Source organism: Setaria viridis, chromosome 5, assembly GCF_005286985.2.
Source record: "Setaria viridis chromosome 5, Setaria_viridis_v4.0, whole genome shotgun sequence".
Classification (NCBI taxonomy): Eukaryota; Viridiplantae; Streptophyta; class Magnoliopsida; order Poales; family Poaceae; genus Setaria; species Setaria viridis.
The window spans coordinates 24,496,935-24,518,985 of NC_048267.2; the positions used below are offsets into that span (position 1 = coordinate 24,496,935).

At 40.3% G+C, this 22,051-nt stretch overlaps 1 protein-coding gene and 1 pseudogene across 7 annotated transcripts; both read right to left on the reverse strand.

Annotated features, from left to right (window-relative positions):
• Positions 1-176: 176 nt before the first annotated feature.
• LOC117856633 (uncharacterized) lies at positions 177-21,979 on the reverse strand. Of its 7 annotated transcripts, none has more exons than XM_072293547.1 (21): positions 21,168-21,979; positions 19,115-19,517; positions 18,957-19,028; positions 18,805-18,867; positions 17,708-17,893; positions 14,975-15,323; positions 14,645-14,839; positions 13,937-14,025; positions 11,702-12,448; positions 11,228-11,503; positions 5,900-6,055; positions 4,700-5,097; positions 4,127-4,577; positions 3,715-4,053; positions 2,912-3,460; positions 2,771-2,810; positions 2,632-2,658; positions 2,464-2,522; positions 1,400-1,849; positions 634-672; positions 177-563 (listed from the first exon to the last, which is right to left on the reverse strand). In XM_072293547.1, exons 1-21 carry the CDS (start codon positions 21,554-21,556, stop codon positions 381-383), a joined length of 5,460 nt encoding a protein of 1,819 aa, XP_072149648.1. In that variant the 5' UTR covers positions 21,557-21,979; the 3' UTR covers positions 177-380. The 7 variants fall into 7 exon arrangements, 5 of the variants coding, with proteins under 5 accessions (XP_072149648.1, XP_034594866.1, XP_034594864.1 ...); XM_034738975.2 differs by having other exon boundaries at positions 2,632-2,673; XM_034738973.2 differs by having other exon boundaries at positions 2,632-3,460; positions 14,975-15,115; positions 15,218-15,323.
• Positions 8,042-11,219, reverse strand: LOC140222701 (uncharacterized; annotated as a pseudogene).
• Positions 21,980-22,051: the final 72 nt, after the last annotated feature.

Consider the following 22,051-nt stretch of genomic DNA (forward strand, 5'->3'; position numbering starts at 1 on the left):
ACAGCTTATTAAATGCCTTTTAGCAAGAGTATCCAAACAGCTTTTGCTAAAGTTTAGCAACTAAAGTTTAGCAAATTTTAGCTGCTAAACTTTAGCAAGTGTAACCAAACAGGGCCTTAGATTATAATCCAAATATGACTGTAGAGAAGCGGAAACAAACGAGACCTAACCATCTCTAAAGTAAGCTGTAATAATTTACTGTGTCTTTTGTTGATCAGCATGTGAATCTGTTACATTCAGTATCATGTTACCGATAGCATAAACAGTACTAATACTTAATTAAGGATAAATGACTGCGCAACCACCCAGTGCAAGAATATTTGGGACACGTTACACAAGCTTAAGCAGTAATAGATATTTAAGAAGCCATCCACATCGTTCTACAGCATAAATGTACTCATTGGATTAGCGAAGTACTGCCTTCCACACTTGGAGGGTTCTTTATAGCGATCATGCTTCAAAAGAGATTGCAGTATGATTGGAGCAGTAGGCACAGGTTCATCAAACACCCTAACATAGAGGTGTTTATCAATTGTAAGTTGTCCCAGCAAGGTCTTGCATGTCTGCCATCGTTGAATGTAAACTAATTAGATAGGAAATAAGAAAAAAAAGGGTAAAATAATATTGACCAACCTGAGGATTCAGTACAGACATCCGATGAATGATGTCCTCCTGATACATGAACAGCAGAGCAAATGATCAAAACCTTTGATTTAAAATACAGACTAATGACAAGTAGAACCATAACTCCATCAGGGCTTGTTCGGTTAATCCCCTCCAAGAGGATTTGGATGGAATTTGACCTGAAAGGAATTTAATCTGCAAATCCCCTATCCAGCAAACCAAACAAGTCCTGAGGGTTTCAAGTGACTAGAAACTAAAATATGAAGAGAATCAAAAAAGAACATACTTCCTCCGTTTCAAATTGTAGGTCGTTTTGGTTTTTCTAGATTCATAGATATTTGTATGCATCTAGACATACACTATATTTACGTGCATACAAACATTTATGAACCTAGAAAAACCAAAACGACCAACAATTTGGAATGGAGGGAGTATGTAGCAAACAGGTGCAGTGGAAGCACAATAGCACAAACAAAACAGAAAGCATTAAAAACAGCAAATGCACAAGGAGTAATTTCAGTATTCGCGTGTCATTAAATCTTGGATCTACATGTGAGTTTCCTGTTTTTTTGTGCCAGAAGTTTAGAATTGACACTCCTAAATAAAATCACCCTAAGAGGCTAGTTATTTTGTATATAAAAACAAGTGTATTTTCTTCTTATAAAGTAATATGACCAATTCAAGAACTCACAACTCCAACTTGCATATTTCTTTTGAGATTAAAAATCATAAATCACAAAATAAGCGGAACTAATTAATAAAAATGAACACATACCTCCAGCATTCCTGGATAATGCATGACATATCCAATAATTCGACGACTTAAACCTTCATAGACAGTGCTATTTTTGCTGCCATCAACATTTATCCATGGTAATATTGGATGATAAATATGGGTTTTGCAAACTTGACATGAACAACTGCCCCTTTGCCAAGTAGGTCTTTCATCATCTCCAGGACTTTGGCTGTGCAAATGAGAGCTTGACTTCCTTTGAACACTAAGAACTGTCACAGTGTGCCCATCTCCTAGGTTTTTTATAGTTCCATAAGAATTATTAGGCATTGCATGCTTCTCTTTCAGCATATTTCTGGCGTCCCCAGTCAACACAGTTTCAGAAGCCGGAGCTCGCAAACAGTTGCAATCACTGTATTCAGCCATTGTGGTTATACAATACTTTGGCTTATGTAATGAGTCAACAATCTGCACACCATCATATGCATTGACCTGTGAAGCCATTGACCACATTCAGACTCCTATATGTTAATGCGGATGAAATGACCAAAAAGGCACGATAAAGCATGCAGGCAGGCATTATTAATCAGTTTCATACTCATATACTCCTTCAAAATAGTTGTCATTTTAGCATATTTCACAATCTTCAAAATACTTGATGTTCTGCAATTTCTAGGTAATTTTGGCCTATTTTTCTAGTCTTGACCTAACTAATCGCATCATTAACTAACTTCTTTCCCTATGGATGCACACTTTAAAGAAGATTAATATAGGGTGAGATGATCATTTTATCTACTTTTGGTTCTTGTCCCCAACTTCAAAGTAACAAGTATTGTGAACTGGAAAGAGTCCATACTTAACAATGTTGATGACCATTGCAGTGTGCTAATATGATCTTACTATATATAAAGCAGGAATGTTGATGACAATTGCAGTATTGAAATCTATAGAGAATTCGGAATAAGAAAAAAAAGGAAAAGAAATGATGGAAAAGCGAACAATAGAAAATTCCCAGGCATATGCAGTGAATTTACTAAATTTATCGATAAACAGTAATTAAAAAAACAGGGTACAGCAATCTACTACACACATATTTATAGTCCTACCTTAAAGGCTAGCTGAAATCTCTCAAGCGTATCGACAATCAAATTGATAGATTGCATGCCTGCAGGGGATAAAACCAAACAAAATAAATCCTAGCAAAAAAGATGTAGCCTTATGCAAGTCCTATAAACAAAACTTCAATAATTTTTATTCATGAGAATAAAGAGTACCTAGTGGATGCAACACCTCTGAAATTTCTGTCAAATTAACTCCTTGTTCACCAGTTTCATGAATAATACAAAATGCACTTCTAAACAGGTCAGAAGAAAGAACGGAAGTTTCATTTTTATAACAAGACAATGATGATACCTGTTCTGCATATATTTTCATAGCATCCCAAGGCCATCCGCTACAAGAACTTTCCAAATGAGATGCAGATAATAAACAGCGACATGAACTCAAGTTGTTTAAAACTGATAACATGTCACTGTTTATTGTCTTACTGTTTACCTGGGAATTGGCATCCTTGCTGCCCATTTCCCTGTCTAAAGTAAACATAAGGCATTCTTTATGATGTACCGTTTGCATGCAATTGCTTGTTTGAATCCTCTCCTGATTCAAAGCCACTTGGATACCAGGGAAACCTTTCTCTTGACGATAGCAGTAATGATCCATCTTGGGCAAAGGTTTGTGTTTCTTAGTCTTACTGCCTTTCAACTCCACATGCTTACGTTTGTGCGTACGGTCATCCAATTCACTAGTATCTTCAATGCAAGGACTGAAGCTGTTAGGCTCATGAACCTCACCAACTCCTTCAGTTGGCATGGAAGGAGAAATGTGCAGCTCTCCTGACAACAGTAGAGAAAAGAGGTGTACTGTTTCCCCACATTGTAGATCTGGATACAAATAAATTGTACTGTCTATAACAATATCCTTTTGCTGCCCTAAAAGCCACTTCGAAAATTCAGAAGCCTTTTTCCCTGAACCGAATGGGAAGGGTGAATGAGAAGCATCAAAGAAGAATTTTCCAGAAAGGGTTCTTATTCCATTTCCAGTAACCTGCAAAGCAGGGGGCAGTAGGTAACCACATCACACTGCAAGAAATTGAGGAAAAAGTGCATCTCTTTACAGCTAACGGAGCTGAACATTGCATGCAAAATCTTAAATTTAACACGATATTATCAGTACATTTGTTTTTTCATAAGTGGGTCCCATAAAGGGGAGCAGTATTAAAACATCAAAGATGGGTAGAGCTTAGGGAAGAAATAAATAGAAGAGAATGATATATTGACAAAGAAGTAACACATACTAACCATGAAATTTTTCTCTCTCAAAAAGGAAAGGGCAGTAAAAATTTCGCTCTCTGAATAAAGCTGGAAGGTTGTTGTTAATGCAGCTTGCACTTCTGAGCCTAATGATGAACTTAGAAAAAACAGCTTTAGGAGTTCTAATGCATTGGCAATTGCCAAGGATTTGCGTACTCCTCTAGTAATCTCAGCTTTGTTGAGTTCTATGACGTTTTCAAGAGATCTGCAGGGAATTGCCATGTTTTTACTTGCATGGATTGAACTGGAATTTCTACACAATTTCGCATGTTCGTGGAATCCAGTTTCTTGAAATACAGTGCTCTTGCTGGTTGTATATTGCCCAACCTGATAATTCCAAGGTGAAATATCAGTATTCAATAAAAAAAACATGTTGGCTGAGAAGTAGATAATTACTTACCGGTCGTTCCTGCTCAGTTGAAATATCTTCAGCGACATCATTATCAGCATTGATCCTTTTATTCTTTGGACTGTTCTGCTTTGTCTGGCTCATTTTTCCTACTCGAATGAATTCAAGCACTTCCTCAAGTGCACTTCTTATTTCAGGATCATCGAAATTATCCCAATTGAATTGCTCAGAATCTGAAGCTGCAGAGTTCTCATAACCAGAATTTGGGGTTCCTATCGCTTTTGATCTTATTTCCTTTTCACGGTACCTATTATACCGTATCGCAAGAATGTTGCAGATTCGACTCACAGCTATTCTTATGTTTGGTATGGCTCTTAAGGTTGACATCCTTTTACAACATGCAGCTGGTGGAGCTGGAAGGTCAGAGATAGAGTTCCAATCTACATGGGAGATTTTTGCTCCACGTATTGTGCGGTATCTAGTGTATATCATCAGCAATTTTCTGAAAATAATAAAAAAACAAATCAGGCCCCAAGCATCATGGAATATCTTTCCATATTAATTTTATAACTGAATTTTTTTACCATAACTCTACACGAAACTGAATGATCAATCAAGGAATACCTGTCAGATTCGGATGTCCAAAAGGAATTTTTCTTTCCTGTATTTTTTTTTCTTAACAGGGTAGATTGACTGATCAGTGGACTGCTTTCCTTATCTTTATTTGTATGCATGGAACTACCAGTGCTGCCAGTTCCAGATACCAGCAGACAACGTAGTCGATCAGTGGATGTTGGAGAGATTCTCTCTGTTACTTCTTCATCAAGGATAGACTGGGCTGACCTCTGTTCATCTGATCCACTAGCTTCAACTTTTTGCTTAGTAAACTTCATGCAAATCTCATGAGCAGATCTTTTCCTTTTCTGAGAAGCTGATCTAGAACTAAATTTTTGCTGATTTTGTGTACTAGAAATACTTGGCTGCCCATGGATGTGTCTATTCTTGGAGGAAGCACTGAGCACCTGTATAAGCAGAAACAATCAGGTCCAGTCATTGACATTGAACAAGAACAAACCATACAAAATTTCCTCAGAAACAAAAAGATTAAAAAGAAAATAGCCGCAAAAAATTGCAATTAGGATGGCAAAACAACATGGCTAGTGTAATGTAGTTCACTGGCGGAGCCAAGTTCAGGCCAACGTGGGTGTCAAATAGGGACGACAAAATTTTCCAGTGCTATATAGGGAATCAAGTTTTTTTCCAATGCTATATAGGGAATTCTCTCATAAAAGAATGGTGCAAGCAAATGTTACAATGTGAAAACACAAGAAGGATACATGAAACCCCTTATAAATGCACAAACATTTGTCATCCAGTGCATCTGCACCCGAAAGTTGTAATCTTTGTATGAATTAAACTATAGCTACTTCGAACTTCAACTTCTGTGTGAATGTATATCATAATCAGTATAGATGGTTCAATTTTTTTTTTGAAATTTCCAAGTACATTTTTGGACGAATTTTCACAATTTTAAATATTAGTAAATTTTAAACAATTTTTCACAATTTATTACTCCCTCCGTCCCAAATTGTAGGTCGTTTTGGCATTTCTAGGTACATAATTTTTGCTATGCACCTAGATATAGTCTATGTCTAGACGCATAATAATGTCTATGAATCTAAAAAAGCTAAAATGACCTACAATTTGAAATGGAGGGAGTATCTAATAGGTCTGGTTAATGCATTAGCACAAAACAAGAAAATGTTAAAAAAATGTAATTCTTATGAATCTCCAAATGGAAATGGGGTGATTTCAACCACATACCTGCTGCACAGAGAGATTTAACTCCTTTGCAATTATACGGCAAACTTTATAAGAAACTTTCCCCTTCTCACTTTCTTTCATAAGATGCTGTTGTAATTCAAGTTGTTGTTCAGTGGTCATTACTCTTAGTGAACTCCACGAACGTGGATGAGAAACCTACATGGATAGTAATAACATGTACAGATGAATGTTACAAACCTTGGATTTGAGAATAGTCAAGATGCTACCAGTGGAGACATATATATATATATATATATATATATATATATATATATATATATATATAGAACATATGGGCCATGGGCCTATAGTATATGGGCTTTAACACCCCCCTTCAAACTCAAGGTGGAAAAGGTGGATTTGAAGCATTGAGTTTGAGCAGATGAAAACGATGCTGCTCTCAAGTCTGAGACTAAGAAATATAATATCCTTTAGAAGAATGCAAAACCTCAATCCCTAAGAAATAACTGAGAGGACCCAAATCTAACATCTGAAACTGCTCACCAAGTTTCTTTTTCACATAGGATATATTCTGCATCATCTCCTGTAATCAACATATCATCCACATACAAAAGAAACAATGTGCATCCACATGAAGAGATATGAATAAATAAAGCAGGATCATGATCACTAGAGGAAAACCCAGCAGCCTGTATCACAGAGACAAAATGCTCAAACCAAGCACGAGGAGCTTGTTTAAGACCATATAAGGCATGGCATAGACGACCTGCAGGAACAGCAACACCAGGTGGTGGCTGCATATAAACTTCCTCATGTAGATCACCATGAAAAAAGGCATTTTTGACATCCATCTCAGAGATGGTCCAAGAGGATGCAGCTGCCACAGCGATCAATGTACAGACGGTAGTCATATGTGCACAGGCCCAAATGTCTCATCATAGTCCCGCCCCTGTGTCTCTGAAAACCACGGGCAACCAGACGAGCTTTATACCTCTCAATGGAACCATCTGATTTTGTTTTGATTCTGAATACCCATTTGCATGAAATTGGAACATCTGATGTTGGTAATGGAACAATATCCCAAGTATGTGTACGATCAAGAGCAGCTAGTTCCTTAGACATAGCAAGTTGCCACTCAGGAATACCAGCAGCTTCCTTATAATTAGAGGGTTCATCAATGACAGCATTAACACGTGGAAAACCCAATCTGTCCGGAGGTGCAATAGTAGTCTGATCTCGAAGATTGTAGCGGGACCCAGCCGGTAACTCATCAGGAACAGCAAGTGACTCATCATTATTGTTAGAATCATCAAAAACAGGAGAATCAGGACTAGCCAATGAGGTTGGAGGTGGTGGAGGTTGTGTGGAGCGACGGTGTAGAAATGTATGATAGGTGGCTCAGGAGGTGGAGGTGGTGGTGGTGGTGGTGGTGTAGCTGAAGTAGTAGGTGGAGGCTCAACAGGGATGGGTGTAATGGAAGGAGCGGGATCAGGAATATTAGGAAGTGTGGGATCAGGAATATTAGGAAGAGTAAGAAATGATGTGGACTGTGTTGGAGAATATGAGGGCTGAGTACAAGGGTTGTAAAAGAAAGGACGGTCTTCAGCAAAGATCACATCATGTGAAATACGTATGCGACGAGAAGAAGGATCATAGCAACGGTAACCCTTATGCTTAGGACTATACCCAAGAAAAACACACTCAACAGACTGCGCAGTCAACTTTGTCCGCTCACGTGGAGCAAGTAAGACATAGCAAGTACATCCAAAAACACGAAGATGATCATACTTAGGTGGAATACCAAAGAGTACCTCACCTGGACAGAGGCCAGACAATTTTGAAGATGGTTGTCTATTGATGAGGTAGACTGCAGTGGAAATGGCTTCACCCCAGAAATGAGATGGAACAAAAGACGAAATGAGAAGCGTACGAGCAGTCTCTATAAGATGACGGTGTTTGCACTCGGCAACACCGTCCTGTGCATGAGCACCTAGACAGGAGAGCTGAGCAAGAGTACCCTCTGAGGTTAGAAACTGACGAAATTTAGCAGATAAGTACTCACCGACAGAATCAGAACGAAAAATTTTAATCGGAGTGGAAAACTGGGTGTGAACCATGCGAGCAAAAGACTAATAAATGGACCACAACTGGGAACGATGTTTCATAAAATATATCCAAGTATAGCAAGAATGATCATCAATAAAAATGACATAATATTTGTGACCGTCCTTTGTAGAAAAAGGAGCAGGTCCCCATACATCCAAATGAATAAGAGCAAAAGGTGTAGTACTATGAGAGACAGTAGATGAATATGGAAGTTGTATTTGTTTTCCAAGTTTGCAACCTTTACAATAAAAACTAGACTCAATGGAAGTAGGACCTAGACAACCTTTATTTATCAAGGTAGATAACCGAGACCCACACAAATGACCTAAACGATGATGCCACTTGGCGAAGGAAGAAGCCGAAGACGAGGCAGCAGATGAGACGCGAGCTGAAGACTGAGGAAGATGCAAAGTATCAAGAACATAGAGGCTAGGTGAACCTCTACGGCGATGGCCAGTCCCAACCACAATCCTTGTTCGAACATCCTGAATAAAACAAGATGAGTCATCAAATCCAACAAAGCAATTTTGATCGGTAACTTGACCGACTGAGAGAAGATTCATAGACAATGTAGGTACAAAAGAGACATCAGGCACAGAAAAATGAGAGGTAGAAAGAGAGCCGTGATGAGTGATATAGCAAGATGTACCATCAGCTGTCTGGATAGAAGTACCTTCAGTAACTGCCTTGCAACCAACAAGCTGGGACTGATCCAATATCACATGAAAAGAAGCCCCTGAGTCAAGTACCCAAGATGAGACCAGCGCACCAACAGAAGCGGTAGCAGCAACAGACACTGCACCTTTTGGAGTAGGAGCAGTACCACGTCCACGACCAGTCCTAGCAGCTTGACAAGCACGAAACTCAGCCAGCTTCTCTAGATACTGAGGGAAACAGTTCTCTGGAGAATGACCAGTCTTGCCACAGTGCTTACAAGGATCTGAAGAAGTACCTTTAGGTGTACTGAACTTCTGAGAAGCTGCCAGCACACTGTGAGATACTGACATAGATGCAACAGACATAGACCGAAGGCGAGTCTCTTCAGCAATTAACTTAGAGAAAGCACGTGCCATGGTTAAGTTAGGAGAATCATGTAACAGCCTTTTACGAAGAGAATCAAATTCTTCCCTTACTCCCATGACAAAGCGATATACAAAGAACTTCTCAATAAATTTGTGTGCTGAACACTGATCAGCAGCACAAGCACCTATCATGGAGGTCAAAGAGCCTACCGGACGATCAAAGGCTGAGTAGTAATCATCAATGGACATATCATTATGCTCAACTGTTTGAGTTTGCTACATGAGAGTATGTAGAAGGGCACCACTGTCCTGAACAAATCTATCCTTCAGGGCAGACCAAATGGCTTTGGCTGTTTTAAACTTAGACAGACTCATAATCATAGATTGCTTAGTACTGTTGACCATGCCAGCCATCACTTTGCCATCACTAATTTGCTAATCAGTGACTTCTTTAGCATTACTACCATCAGGCTTAAGTGCAGGTGCATCATCAGTGAGATGAAAATAGAGACCAGTGCCCCTCAAAGCAATTTCTACACAGAAAGCCCACTCAGGATAATTGTGACCATCTAGAGTCATACTGACAACAATTGCATTTATCTGTGACATGTTGAAAAGCAGAGGAGCAGATATCACCGTGGCTGGGTAGAGGAGCAGAGCAGTCGCAGCAGATGGTAGAACACCAGCAGCACACCGAGCACACCAACAGACAGACAGTAGAGGAGAAGTACAGTTGCAGCAGACAATAGCACACCAGCAGCAGAGGAAGCAGACGAAGAGGGTGGGTGCTGATGAGGCCGCGACGGCGGCTGAGGAGCCGCGACAGGCAGCGGAGATGGAGCCACGACGGTGATTGTGAGGCACCGCAATGGACAACGGAGGAGGAACCGCGACGGGCGGCGGAGGAGGCCGCGATAGGCGGCGGGGACAAGCCACGACGGGCGGCAGAGGAGGAGCCGCGAGGGTGGAGGAGAGGCCGCTACAAGCGGCGGGCAACGGGACGAAAAAAATTGGCTCTCGGGTGGATTAGATTAGACCTAATCCTAACCCTAAACCATGCTCTGATTCCATGTTACTAACCTTGGATTTGAGAATAGTCAAGATGCTAACAGTGGAGACATATATATATAGAACATATGGGCCATGGGCCTATAGTATATGGGCCTTAACAATGAAAATCACAAGTTCACGATTAAGGCCTGACAGATATCAATAAGCTAGCAAAATAGCCAAAGCCAGCGAATAACATCGAACCCATAAAATAGCAGAATTAACTACTGAAAAATTTTCAACAACTAATAACCTGCTTGCAGTTGACAATATAGTTCCTCCTTTTTTAAATATACGACGTCATATATTTTAAAACGGAGGGAGTATTATAGTTAAAAATATATTACAAACACGAAATAGCATATATCAAAATACATGCAACTAGTCAACTAGGGTTTCAATAGCTACATTGGGGGCAACAGCACTGCAGTAGACTATAATAAAATAACAGTGAAACAGTTAATAGCAACAGGAGCCATAGATGGTATTGAAGTCATACACGTGTCAACAGTTGAACGCCATGAAATTAAGATATGATATGGATGCAAGCCAGCACTGCTCATTTAAATACACACCATTGCCCATTATAGCAGAAAGGTTCTAATAGACAGTACATTCTAGAACAACCTTTTTAGAAAGGAGAAAGGACATAATGTACGAAATGCAGAGTATGTTGACAATGAAACTTAGGTTAGTGCATAACTCACTCTACAATTTAGCAAAAATAACACACATACAGGAGCCCAAATGAGAAAACATACACATGTTTTCTGAGCACATGAAGGGATAACAAAGAAGCTCAATAAAATTATAACAGATAAACAAATTGTAAGATAAGCTTATTACTAGGTAAGAGCATCATGCCATGCATTGCGGTGATGCCAATGAAATTAACTATGGGATTGAAAGTAAAGATGCAAAAAAAAATCTCAAAACTAAAAGATCATATACGAGATCAAACCTATATTCAGTGTGGGGCTCCCCTATTGCATTTCTATATATTCATCATTACGACATGACATAATGCAATTTTTGACATATGATATTGCAAACAGCAAAAGCATGTCTATAAAGTGCAACCAGAAAAGATGTTCAGTAGCAAGAGGTGTGCGTGGAGAACACAAAAGCACTCCCAACTCCCTCTTTTAAGATAAAGATAGAGCAACGATGTCTAGCGTTGATGAAATACCTCAGGTACAGAACATCCAGGGAAGGCACTTGGCTCAATAAAGTCAGATGTTAAATAACAGTACTTTAATGTTTCCCAGTAAGCATCGACGGATTCCTGCTTTAAAAGCTGAAAATCGTGCCGAACTTTCGGACGATGGTTTGAATTGACATGTGATGACAGAATGATTCTTGGTGTAGGTTCTTCAATGTAAGGCCTCAGCTCCAGTGAATGTGTAGGCAAATCATCTGATTGCACATCAGAATCCTCTACAAGTTCGTTTACAAGTCCAATCAACTAACAAACATTGCCAAAAAAAAAAGAAAGGGTCATTTCAAATTTGTTGCGTTTAAGACAAAGATAGCATGCAAGCTAAATTGCATTAAACATGACAGAACTTTATATAACAAAGAAATGCAGCAGGTAAATATCAACATAAAAAACAGTTTTGCAACCTAATATTCACAGAAATTATTTGCAAACATCAAGACATACCTTGAGCTTATATAAAATATTTATCAAGCGTGATAGTCGGCCCTTAGCATGAGTATTCATGAGCTGATTGTACACGTCTATAGGAATATCTGAAAGTGTTTTTCCAAGAGAATACTTAGTTATCATCTTGTCAATCTTTGCTGACCCCACAACTTGTAGAAAGAGTCCAAGAGGCATTTTTTTTATAGCTGCTGTGACCGAAAACAACTGACATGATTGATTAAGGTTCTTTTCATGCTGCTCTTCTTTGGCACAATCAAATAGCTTGCACCAATGTGGCAGACCACTAACATATACCCATAGAAATTTATGTAACAACTTTGCCCGAATCATCTTTGCACCTATGAATCCATTGGAATGAATAGCTTCTAATACTGATGTTTTTTTAACTTTGACTTTGCATTGAACACTCAATCCATGTATGGCAGTTACATGTTGCTTTTGCTTCAATTTAGCTGCTGCACCTGAACGACTTCGAGAATCAAAATTCCTTAGTCTGTTCCTAATTTGATCCATGAGTTCCGGTGTCATGATCTCAACAGAAGGATTCAGTATTACATCAATAGTACGACAGCCAGCATAGTTTGTAGCCACAGGGACATTAACTTTGGTACACTTACAACTACCCTCTTGCTGAAGCTTATTCAAAGTGCGAATCAATGTCTTCCTGTCCATTATTTTTCCATTTTCCTTCTCAAGTCTCTCTAAAAATTTATGTAACTCCACCATCAGAACAAAATTCTTTTTCTGCAAAGGGAAACTAAAAGGTGTTACAAAGATGCAGAGAGAGAGAGAGAGAGAGAGATTTTTACAAAACCCTAATTAGGATAAAACTATATATTAGTCTTGTGTAACCATACCAGAATGATAGGCTAAAGTGCCTAACACCCTGAACTTATCAAAATCATCTAGTTTTGTCTGTGTCACACAACAAAGCACTCTGGACCCGCGCATCTGCATCTTACCCTCAATATATCTACCCCCACTTCAGGCCTTCACTTCCCTTTATCTCTCACATCTCTGATAAGGCAATAATCCGTGTCAGAAACAAGCTACCTACAAGGTTGTCCGATCATGTCAGAGATTGGTCAGACCAGGCCCTCTTTTTGCACAGGTAAGAAGATGGCATCCTTACCTCTCTGTCTGAGGATGACCCAAATGATATTGAGTCCAGCCTAGGGTATTTAGATGGTTTTGAATAGTACATAAGGGGGTTAGATAGACTTATTCTTATACATTTTGCATAATTAACATCCCCATAAATCATGCTATCATTTATAAATACCACACACGGATCTACTTTTATCATTTTTTAAAATTCTTTGTCTATCATCAAACATTAACATATCAGCAGCCATACAACTGTCCCTCGTATCACATGACACATGGATCTATTGCAGGCATTGCCATTTGCGGAGCTACCAACAGTACACAGTGAAAAAGGGAAGCTATAGATGAGGAAAGCAAGGACAGGACACATGCAGCTCTCCAGCGTAGTTCGAGAAAGCAAGGACAGGACATAACAAGCTGCCTGATCCCATGTGTTGATGGCTGCTGACATGCCACAATTTCACGAGATTCATAAGAAGAAAGGGAACAGTATTGGTGCATAAAACGTGTGTAAGAAATTTCCAATTCAAATGATGCATAATGTGAATATGCTCTATGCATAAAACGTGTGAAAGAAATTTCCAAGTGACTGAAGTCCTCTAAAAAGGGCAAGTTGACATCTCTAGCTACTTAAAAAGGTGAGTGCTGGTGGTATGCTCTATGCCAACCCCTCAGCTAAAATCTTATGTGGATATATATTTGTGTAGAAAGGCATGTTATTTGCAAGGTGTTCTTTTTTTGTAAAATATGTATTCGCTATGCAGGGGTGTGTGTGTGTGTCTGTGTGTGATTTCAGCTTATTTGATATGATAATTATATACATAAAGAATGAAGGATAATTATGTTGGATTCATTGCATCAAATTTTATGGTATATTTATTTGAGATCTGTAGCAACGCAAAGGCACCATGCTAGTATAAATAGACAATGCGATTGGAAGTATGCAAAGTGCAACAAGCCACAGAAAACCCTATGATCCTATAAAAACTGTCAAGCCAAGAGCAACTTTGGAGTAAATTTCATGCCACGAATGAAGCTTGTAGAAAGTCAATGACGTACAGAAAAAAACAGTAATTGACGGATAGTTCGTACGAAAAAAATCGAAAAACAGATTCAGCAAGCAACCTTTAATATGTGACGAATCCTTTTTTGTCTTTGATCATCAAAAGTTGAAGTGGGCCAGCAACGCCTCTTCCTCTGAAAGGCAACTTTATCTAAAAGAAAAAAAGGAGCACTTCAATTGAGTAAATCTTTCCTGAAGTCCACAAAGACTGTTGATTGCAATAAGGTGCTCATGTATCAAAGATCCAAACTCTATAGTGTTTCAGCATCAAAAAAATAAAATACAGCTTCGGTTGTAGCAGCTTATAAAAGTAGGCCTTAAATTCGCATTTAAAAATAATTTGCTTCATAACTTCCAATTTAATAAAACTTCCAATCTTTAAAAAGATAATAAAAAATAACTGTTAAACTGCGCCAAGTCAAAAAGCGAATTATAGAAACCAATGAAGGGACCACATATAAATAAATAAATAGAGCTTCACAGATAAAGCTTAACAAATCAAGCTTGGCACAGCATGTTTCAAACTATTGAACTCTCATAATTGGAAATACTACCCGCCTCGTGCAAGAAACAGGGTATATGATTTGCATATTTACCTGGCTGGAATTACATGAAGCCATTTGGATCTATGGACGCTAAGTCAAGGCCAAATTAGTAAAGTTTCAGGTAGCACAAATACCACAATTACAGCACATGGCAATTCCCGGAGAGACATTGAGCACAATTTTAAGAGGAAAAACAGGAACTCACAGGAATGTAGGTTGACACACCTTGTTCAGATAGTTGAGAAGCTTCAACACAAGCTTCATGGCTACTCAGGAGATCATGGACTGGTTTATCATGACGATCTTCTTCAAACAAGAGCTCATTAAGAGAATCTGATTCTTTAGATGGAACAGGAGGCCAAAAATCCGAACAATACTCATGATCTTCTTCAAACAAGAGCTCATTTGGATCTATGGACGCTAAGTCAAGGCCAAATTAGTAAAGTTTCAGGTAGCACAAATACCACAATTACAGCATATGGCAATTCCCGACGAGACATTGAGCACAACTTTAAGAGGAAAAACAGAAACTCACAGGAATGTAGGTTGACACACCTTGTTCAGATAGTTGAGAAGCTCCAACACAAGCTTCATGGCTACTCAGGAGATCATGGACTGGTTTATCATGACGATCTTCTTCGAACAAGAGCTCATTAAGAGAATCTGATTCTTTAGATGGAACCGGAGGCCGAAAATCTGAACAATACTCATGATCATCGAGCGCATCACAATTTTGTAGAGCAGCTTTGCACAGCAAAAAATTTTTTGAAGTCCAAACTCTGTACTGTTTAGTTTTACCTATTGCTTCAATGTCCAAAGTCAAACTGAATCTTTTAGACATAGAAAGCATTCTATTATGTAGCTCCTTCGGATTGATAAACTTGCCCCCAAGACGTTTGCCAAGCTGATTAGAAGTTTAATGAAAATATGAGTTGCTGATTTCAATAAATGATGAAAACTATAAGCAACATGTGATAAGAAAACAATATTGCCCTAGATTGTGAGCAGTGACGGATCTCAAATAAATACACCATATTCTAGAAGCTCTAATACAAACAAAGAAATTTCCTCCCATCACAAAAGCATCGATGCATAATACAAAAAACAACACTCAAACTACTGCATAAGCCTGTAAAATAATTTGTCTTCATGACAGGGAGTTTTGCACTATTTTATGGGTCAATAAATTCTAATGAATAAATTTTTGAGGCGATTGCAGCTCAAACAGACGGGAAAAAAGTGTCTGTGATGCTAGAAATGAGCCATGCGGAAAACAGAACTGGTTCAGTACTTAAAATTGCCTAACATCATGATGATAAGCTGCATTGGATAGTCTCGCTTGCATTTGCTTGCCATATAATATAAGATAAGAGAGATTACTGGTAGCAAAGATGTTAAGCTCCCTACCAAATGTCATATTTCTTCTACTGCATAAATATGGAAGAGATTACTGGTAGCAAAGTTGTTAAGACTCCCTATCAAATGTCATATTTCAACTGCATAAAAATGGAGTGTTTTTTTTTTTCTTATCAGCCTCTACTGATGCGGATGCACACTGCACTTGAAGTCTTGAACGCTATAGAAACCACACATTTCTGGGCAGGCTACAATCACGTGATAGTACCATTGTGGCTAATATGCGGCAAGGCTTGATATCTATTATTGGGATTTAACCCCTGCTGAGACACCCAAGTCATCCCTGGTGCTGGTGTGTTGCATGCTGATCCTGTGTGGGTCAGTGTTTTCAAATCACTCTATTAATCACGATTATATCGAGAAATCAGTCCCTGGACACCAACTAGGTGAATCAATTCAATTATATTGGCTAGTTGACTGACCATTCAATTAATCATCAGTTAAGTCACAAGTAGTCGACATGTCTACTCGAGCGACTAGGTGCTGGACCCAGTATCTTGGGCTTCAGCCCAGTAGAATTCGAGGTCCAGCCTACAGCAGCTTGGTTTATACCACACATGCAGCAGCCCGGTTTTTTCAAGCAAAGAAACTCACAAAGAACAGTTACAGGTTGGGTTCAAACCAAAACCATGTAAAGATTTGTGTTCCACTCTATTTAGTCTCTATTCCATGCTTGGCAAGATGTTAATGTACTGAATGTACGGGTTAACTAGATTTATAGTCAGAGATAGCAAGCTGACTAGGCAATAGCCTGACCTGGGCTGGCCCAACATGTCTCAACTGGATCAACTAGCCCTATCCTAATCGCAACTAGTCAATGGTTAGTTGCAACTTAATCAGTTTGTCAGAGCAACTAGGCTTGACTTTATGATTTGAAAACATTGGTGTGGATGGATTTATGCAGACAGATGTGTCACTTCTAGAATGTTCAAAAGGAAATTACATCATAAACAATTGCATGTGTATATGTAGATGGCTGGAGGATATAATTTATATATTTATATATAGTCTTAAGATTTCTAAATCATTATTTTGGCTTTTTTAGAATTAGAGTATAGGATCATTATTCAGAAACTGTTAAAGGGTACAGACCCTCGCCTAGTCCAGACTAAATTAACCCCCATATAACTAGCTTGAAATGATAAGGGCCCATTAGAACAACGACGATTTTCAAAATCTCTGAGCAAATTGTCATGTTCCTTACGAAATTCCCATATTGAGAGAGCCAAACTTTGGGGTTCGACGATGGACTGAATATGATTATTGACGTTGAAAACTTAATCAGCTCCCACTCCCTTGTGTTCATAAGATTACACAGTTTTCTTCTTTCTTAAGAAAATATGACACTGACCACAAAGATCTTCAGAATGATTTTGAAGTGGAGGCAACATCCTACCAAACCAAGAGAACTAAAATAATACTGTCCCCCAGGTTCACTAAATTAAACAACCAGCTGTGGGAACAACTCTATTTTTTAAAGCAGGTGCAATATTTTATATCTGGACAGCTACGAGAAAGTTAGGTAAAGAATATATGTATCACAAGAATCAGGGGTGGATCCAGTGGTGGGGCGGGCGGGGTTCAAGCCCCCCTACCACCGCTCGGACAATGGAGCCCCCCTAAGCCCCTCCTTGATTTTTTAGGAAGAAGGAAGAAGAAGGTAAGGGAGGGAAGGAAGGAGAAGAAGAGAGAGCCCCTCCTAGCTTCACGGGCTGGATCCGCCACTGTCAAGAATTCACCAGAATTAAGCTGAATAGCACAATGATAACACGGAATATAAAGACACTCATGTTATGAAGAATTTTAACATATCATTAGTCATTAGAAAGAATACACACCAAAGTTCCCCTGATGAAAGGTTCAGTGAGGTACCTCAACAAGGGTTACACCTTTTGTCCCTTGAGCATTGATCATATCATATATACAGTTCTCTAAAGGAAGCTCCATGACTTGATCAGTTGCCAGGCCTTTCTTGCCAAGTTTGTAGTTTGAGGTCATACTTTTTGGCGTAAACTCATTTGGATCAAATCTCTTTAGAAGACGTAAGCAGTGAATAACCTGGGAAAAGGAATTATTTATGTAGCTTGTAGGATGCACGGAGTATGCTACTGTGTAAATGATTGCAGCTCGAACAGAGCACTGGCGCACTGCAGACTGAATTAACTGTGTCACTACATGCCTAATAAATTGTATAATTTTCTTTCATTCCAGCCATGAAAGAAACTATTGCATAAGTTGTTGCAGTTGCCAAATAGATCGAACTATTGAATGGAAGCACTACAACCGTTGAGATAACTTGTCGGCATGCTACCCAATTTTTTGTTGTTTCTACTTCAGTGTGAGTTATTTGTTGTCATTTCATAGTTTCAGTCTCATGTGAGTCTCTAGTCTGACCTTCCCTGTCTTCAAATTGGATGTTTCATCTGATTCTGAGTTCTCAGTTCTGTCACCTTACACGCTCTGTTTTAAATTTGTATAATGGAATAAAGAACTCTGAACATAGTTTTGTTGGACAAAAAGGTAAGTTCATCAGCATCTGAACTTAGGGTATGCTTGGTTTCTTTGCTTGCCACTGTGTGGCCTTGCCAAGCCAGGAGATCGAGCAAGGCTAAAAGTTTGGATGTCAGGCAAGATTCTCTAGGGTTTGTGTGGGCAAGGTTCATACGCTCGTGGCCTTGCTAATGTAGGAGAGCCGAATTGGCTTGCCGAGCCTGGCAAGCTCCTCGTTGCCTGCGCCAGTGAGGCGAGGCAATGCCAGCCCGAGAACCGAACAGCCCCTTAGTTAGAGTTATGAAGGGCAAGATTTTAAAAGCCTGAATGTTCTAAAAGATATTAAGTCAATTTCTTGAATTACCCGTCCTTACGAGAAGGGCCATGAACCAGAAGAACTGAGCCCAAAATATGTTAGGAAAGGGCATAAAATGGTAATTGCAAATGATTAGAAAACAGCAGGGCAAGGTCAAAGTCACCTTATCGTCAACTTTGGCATTAATTTCTTGAACAAGTTGTGCATCCAAAAGCCTATGCAGAACCTAAGGAAAGGGGGTCACAGTAGCATCCCATAAGGAAGAGCAACCAGGAAATATAGAACATATGCAACAAGTATCCCAAGCAAACCTACAGTTCTCCATTCTCTGTGCCCAAATGGCATCCTGTAACTGAGGTCCTCTTTTATATCTGACACAGCAAGAGCCTATATATAGAGGAAATAGTTGCACAAAGTTAGCAAAATAAAAAATAAAAAGCAACATGCAAACAAAAGGAAGAGAAACAGTTGACCTTTCCACTAGCTTCTTCAAGTTTGTCACATATGGCTTTCATTTTTGGAAGATAATCTTGGATAGATACACCGTTTTTATAATGTGCACAAAGAGCCTCATCTTCTTGCAAAGCATCTACTTTGGTCTCTTCATCACTCACAAGTCTAGGCTTTGTAATCTCAATTCTTTGATGCGAGTTCATATTCAAGCCTTTAGCATATCTTGAGAGATATAATAAGTTGGTGCTGATGGCACGATTACTCCCTGAAGCAGCTTTGCCCCCAGCTTGGTCATTAAACTTTACAATTGCTTGTTTTCCAACAATTAACCCCCGCGACTTAAGGGTCTTTACAACATAATGGAAGTTGTTTCCTTTGATGTGAACCTTTTTGCTTAGACTGCTTTGTGTGAGACCAGAAGTCCTAAGGCAAATACAAGATATGAGAAATTGCAAGGACAATAAAAGATATAAGAAATTGCATACGTTATTATCAAAGGCATTATTTTCCCAAAACAATTACAACAGCATTATATCATTATTTGTGAGTAATTTGCAGTTGAAGCTGTATAAAACTCAATGGTTCTTGCAAACAATTGAGGAGCCACCAGTTGGGTGAGAGGGGTAGCTCTGTCGTGTCCCAACCCAACAAGGACCTAGGTATGCACCAAGCTACCTAGAGGCCTATACCTCATGGAGGCATGGCAGGCGTCTTGGTTGAAGGAATTATCAAAAGGGAGATCGATTCATTGGGCTAAAGATGAAGGTCATCAAGCAAATGAAGGGATGAAATTGTGTTTGAATCGAGGCCAATTAAATGGCCCAAACTCCCAAGCCAACATGCTAATCCTCAAGTGGCTTGCGGCCTGGCAAGGTGATGGCTGGTAGCAGTAGGCACTGGGAGGAAGCATCAAGCTTGCCAGTAAGCAAGCCAAACACTAGTAGGGGTCTGCAAGCAAGTAGCACGCGTTATCTAAGGAAATTTAGATAAACTACATACATGACAAAATATGTGGCAACTGATCTAAGCACTGTGCATTCGGCATCAGCAGTGAGCACTGTGCTGAACTTTACTTTGAAAGTTCTCTCCAGTTTGCGCTTTTCTTCTTGTGAACTCCTCACTGCTCTGTAGACCTATATATAATTTTTATTCCTGACTGTTGATATTCTAGCTTCTAGGAACTTCAATGTGCTTGTAAAAAATAGATTACAAAATAATCACATTTCAAGGGTACAGTATTAGAAATCAATATTACATTGTTTGTGACATCAGATTACATCACAACTCATATTTTGTGAGTAAAATGTCCATCCCAGAAATTCCTAGCTACATCATAGTTGCACAAAAGTAGGACCTGGACCTCATCCTACAAATCAAACCATGGTTACCAGAACTGCACAGGGAGGTCATGAGCCACGATTCAGCTCGCGAGAATCGATTTGTGGTTCGCACATGAACTGAATCACTCCGAAACAGCGGAGGTGTACGCAGGGCCTAAGTGAACCGAAACGGATGAAAGTTGAGGAGCAGAGGAGATTAGAGATGGCAGCCAAGATCCAAGAATAGCTGTCTTGCTGCCACCACAAACATGAGATTGAGTACGGGATGACGGAGAACACAGGATGTGGTTGGCATTGAAGAGGAGCACGTCATGGCAGCGCAGTCCGTTATCCCAAGGGAAATCAAGGGTACCAGAGAGACGAGGCTGACACAGGCTATCCATTTTACTAGTCCTGGAGGAGATATGATGGCTGGCAGTAAAGGTTCATGGCCATGGCAGAGCTGCATTTGTGGAAGAAAAGAAGAGCTAGGAAAGAGTGATGAGTAGTGGCTGCTGCAGGTTTGGTAGTGGAGTTGTAAAGGTGAGAGAGGACTATGGCACGTAGACAAGCTTGTCCTAAACGTGGTGTATTTAAGAATTAAGAACGGAGGGAATAATTAACTGAGTCAATATACAATATCTCTCTATATATACTGCCACAGGGCCTTCACCTACTGTTTTGTCAGAAAAATATGCAGGATAGGTGGTAGGAATCATATGATAAGTTGCTCAAAAGTTACACGAGAGCGCACCTGCTTGTCCCGAGACATTCTAGCGTCTGCATCTGGTCAGCACTCAGCTCCGAAACGGAGCACCTGTGGTCATAAATCCCGAGGAAGTTGTCCCTGAGAGCAGGGTTAGCAAGCAGTCGGGCGCCACGCCGCTCGGCCTCCTCGACGTCCATCTCCGCCGGGTGGACGAGCGCCTCCCGCTCCCGCTCCCGCTCCCCTTCCACGAGGCTGATGACAGGGAGCGCAATGAGACGGGCCAAGAGGACGCGCTTGACGACCAGGTCAAGTGGGAGACCGGCCGCCTCGAACGCGCCGGAGAGCGCCGTCCAGATGTCGGCTACTGGGAGACCGAGCGAACCGCGGGCGCACACCTCCTCCAAAGCCGCCGAGACGAGCATATCCATGCCCATACCAAAATAAAGCAAATCTGGGACAGAGAAAGCAATATGGTTCGATTCACATACTAGAGCAACCGAACACAGGGCAAAACGTAACCCCCATGAACCCGATCTTCTCGTCGGCGTCGTGCTGGCGTCCTCGGGTTAGCAATCGCAGCAAAGAAAACCGAAGGGGTAGGGCAGCAAGTGCACGATCTGGTGGCCACCGGGAAAGACGAGCCCCGTTACTTCGTTCCTCTCTCCCGGAACGCGGAGCGGAGCGCCAGTGACGCGACCCAGAGTGCGCAGGCGGCTGGAGCGCCGGTCCAAACGGGAGCTTGTGCTGCTGTGGCGGCGCGAGTGCCTGGTGGTGGTCACTTGTTCGCGGCCGGCGGCGAGACGTCTGTGGCGGCTGGCGGCGGCGATGCCCTTGATGCCTAGGATTTGGAGGACGTATGGGCTTGGCCACTTGGGGATATATTGTTGGATGATTTTAGTGATTTTATTTTGGGCCAGCTTCTTGGGCTC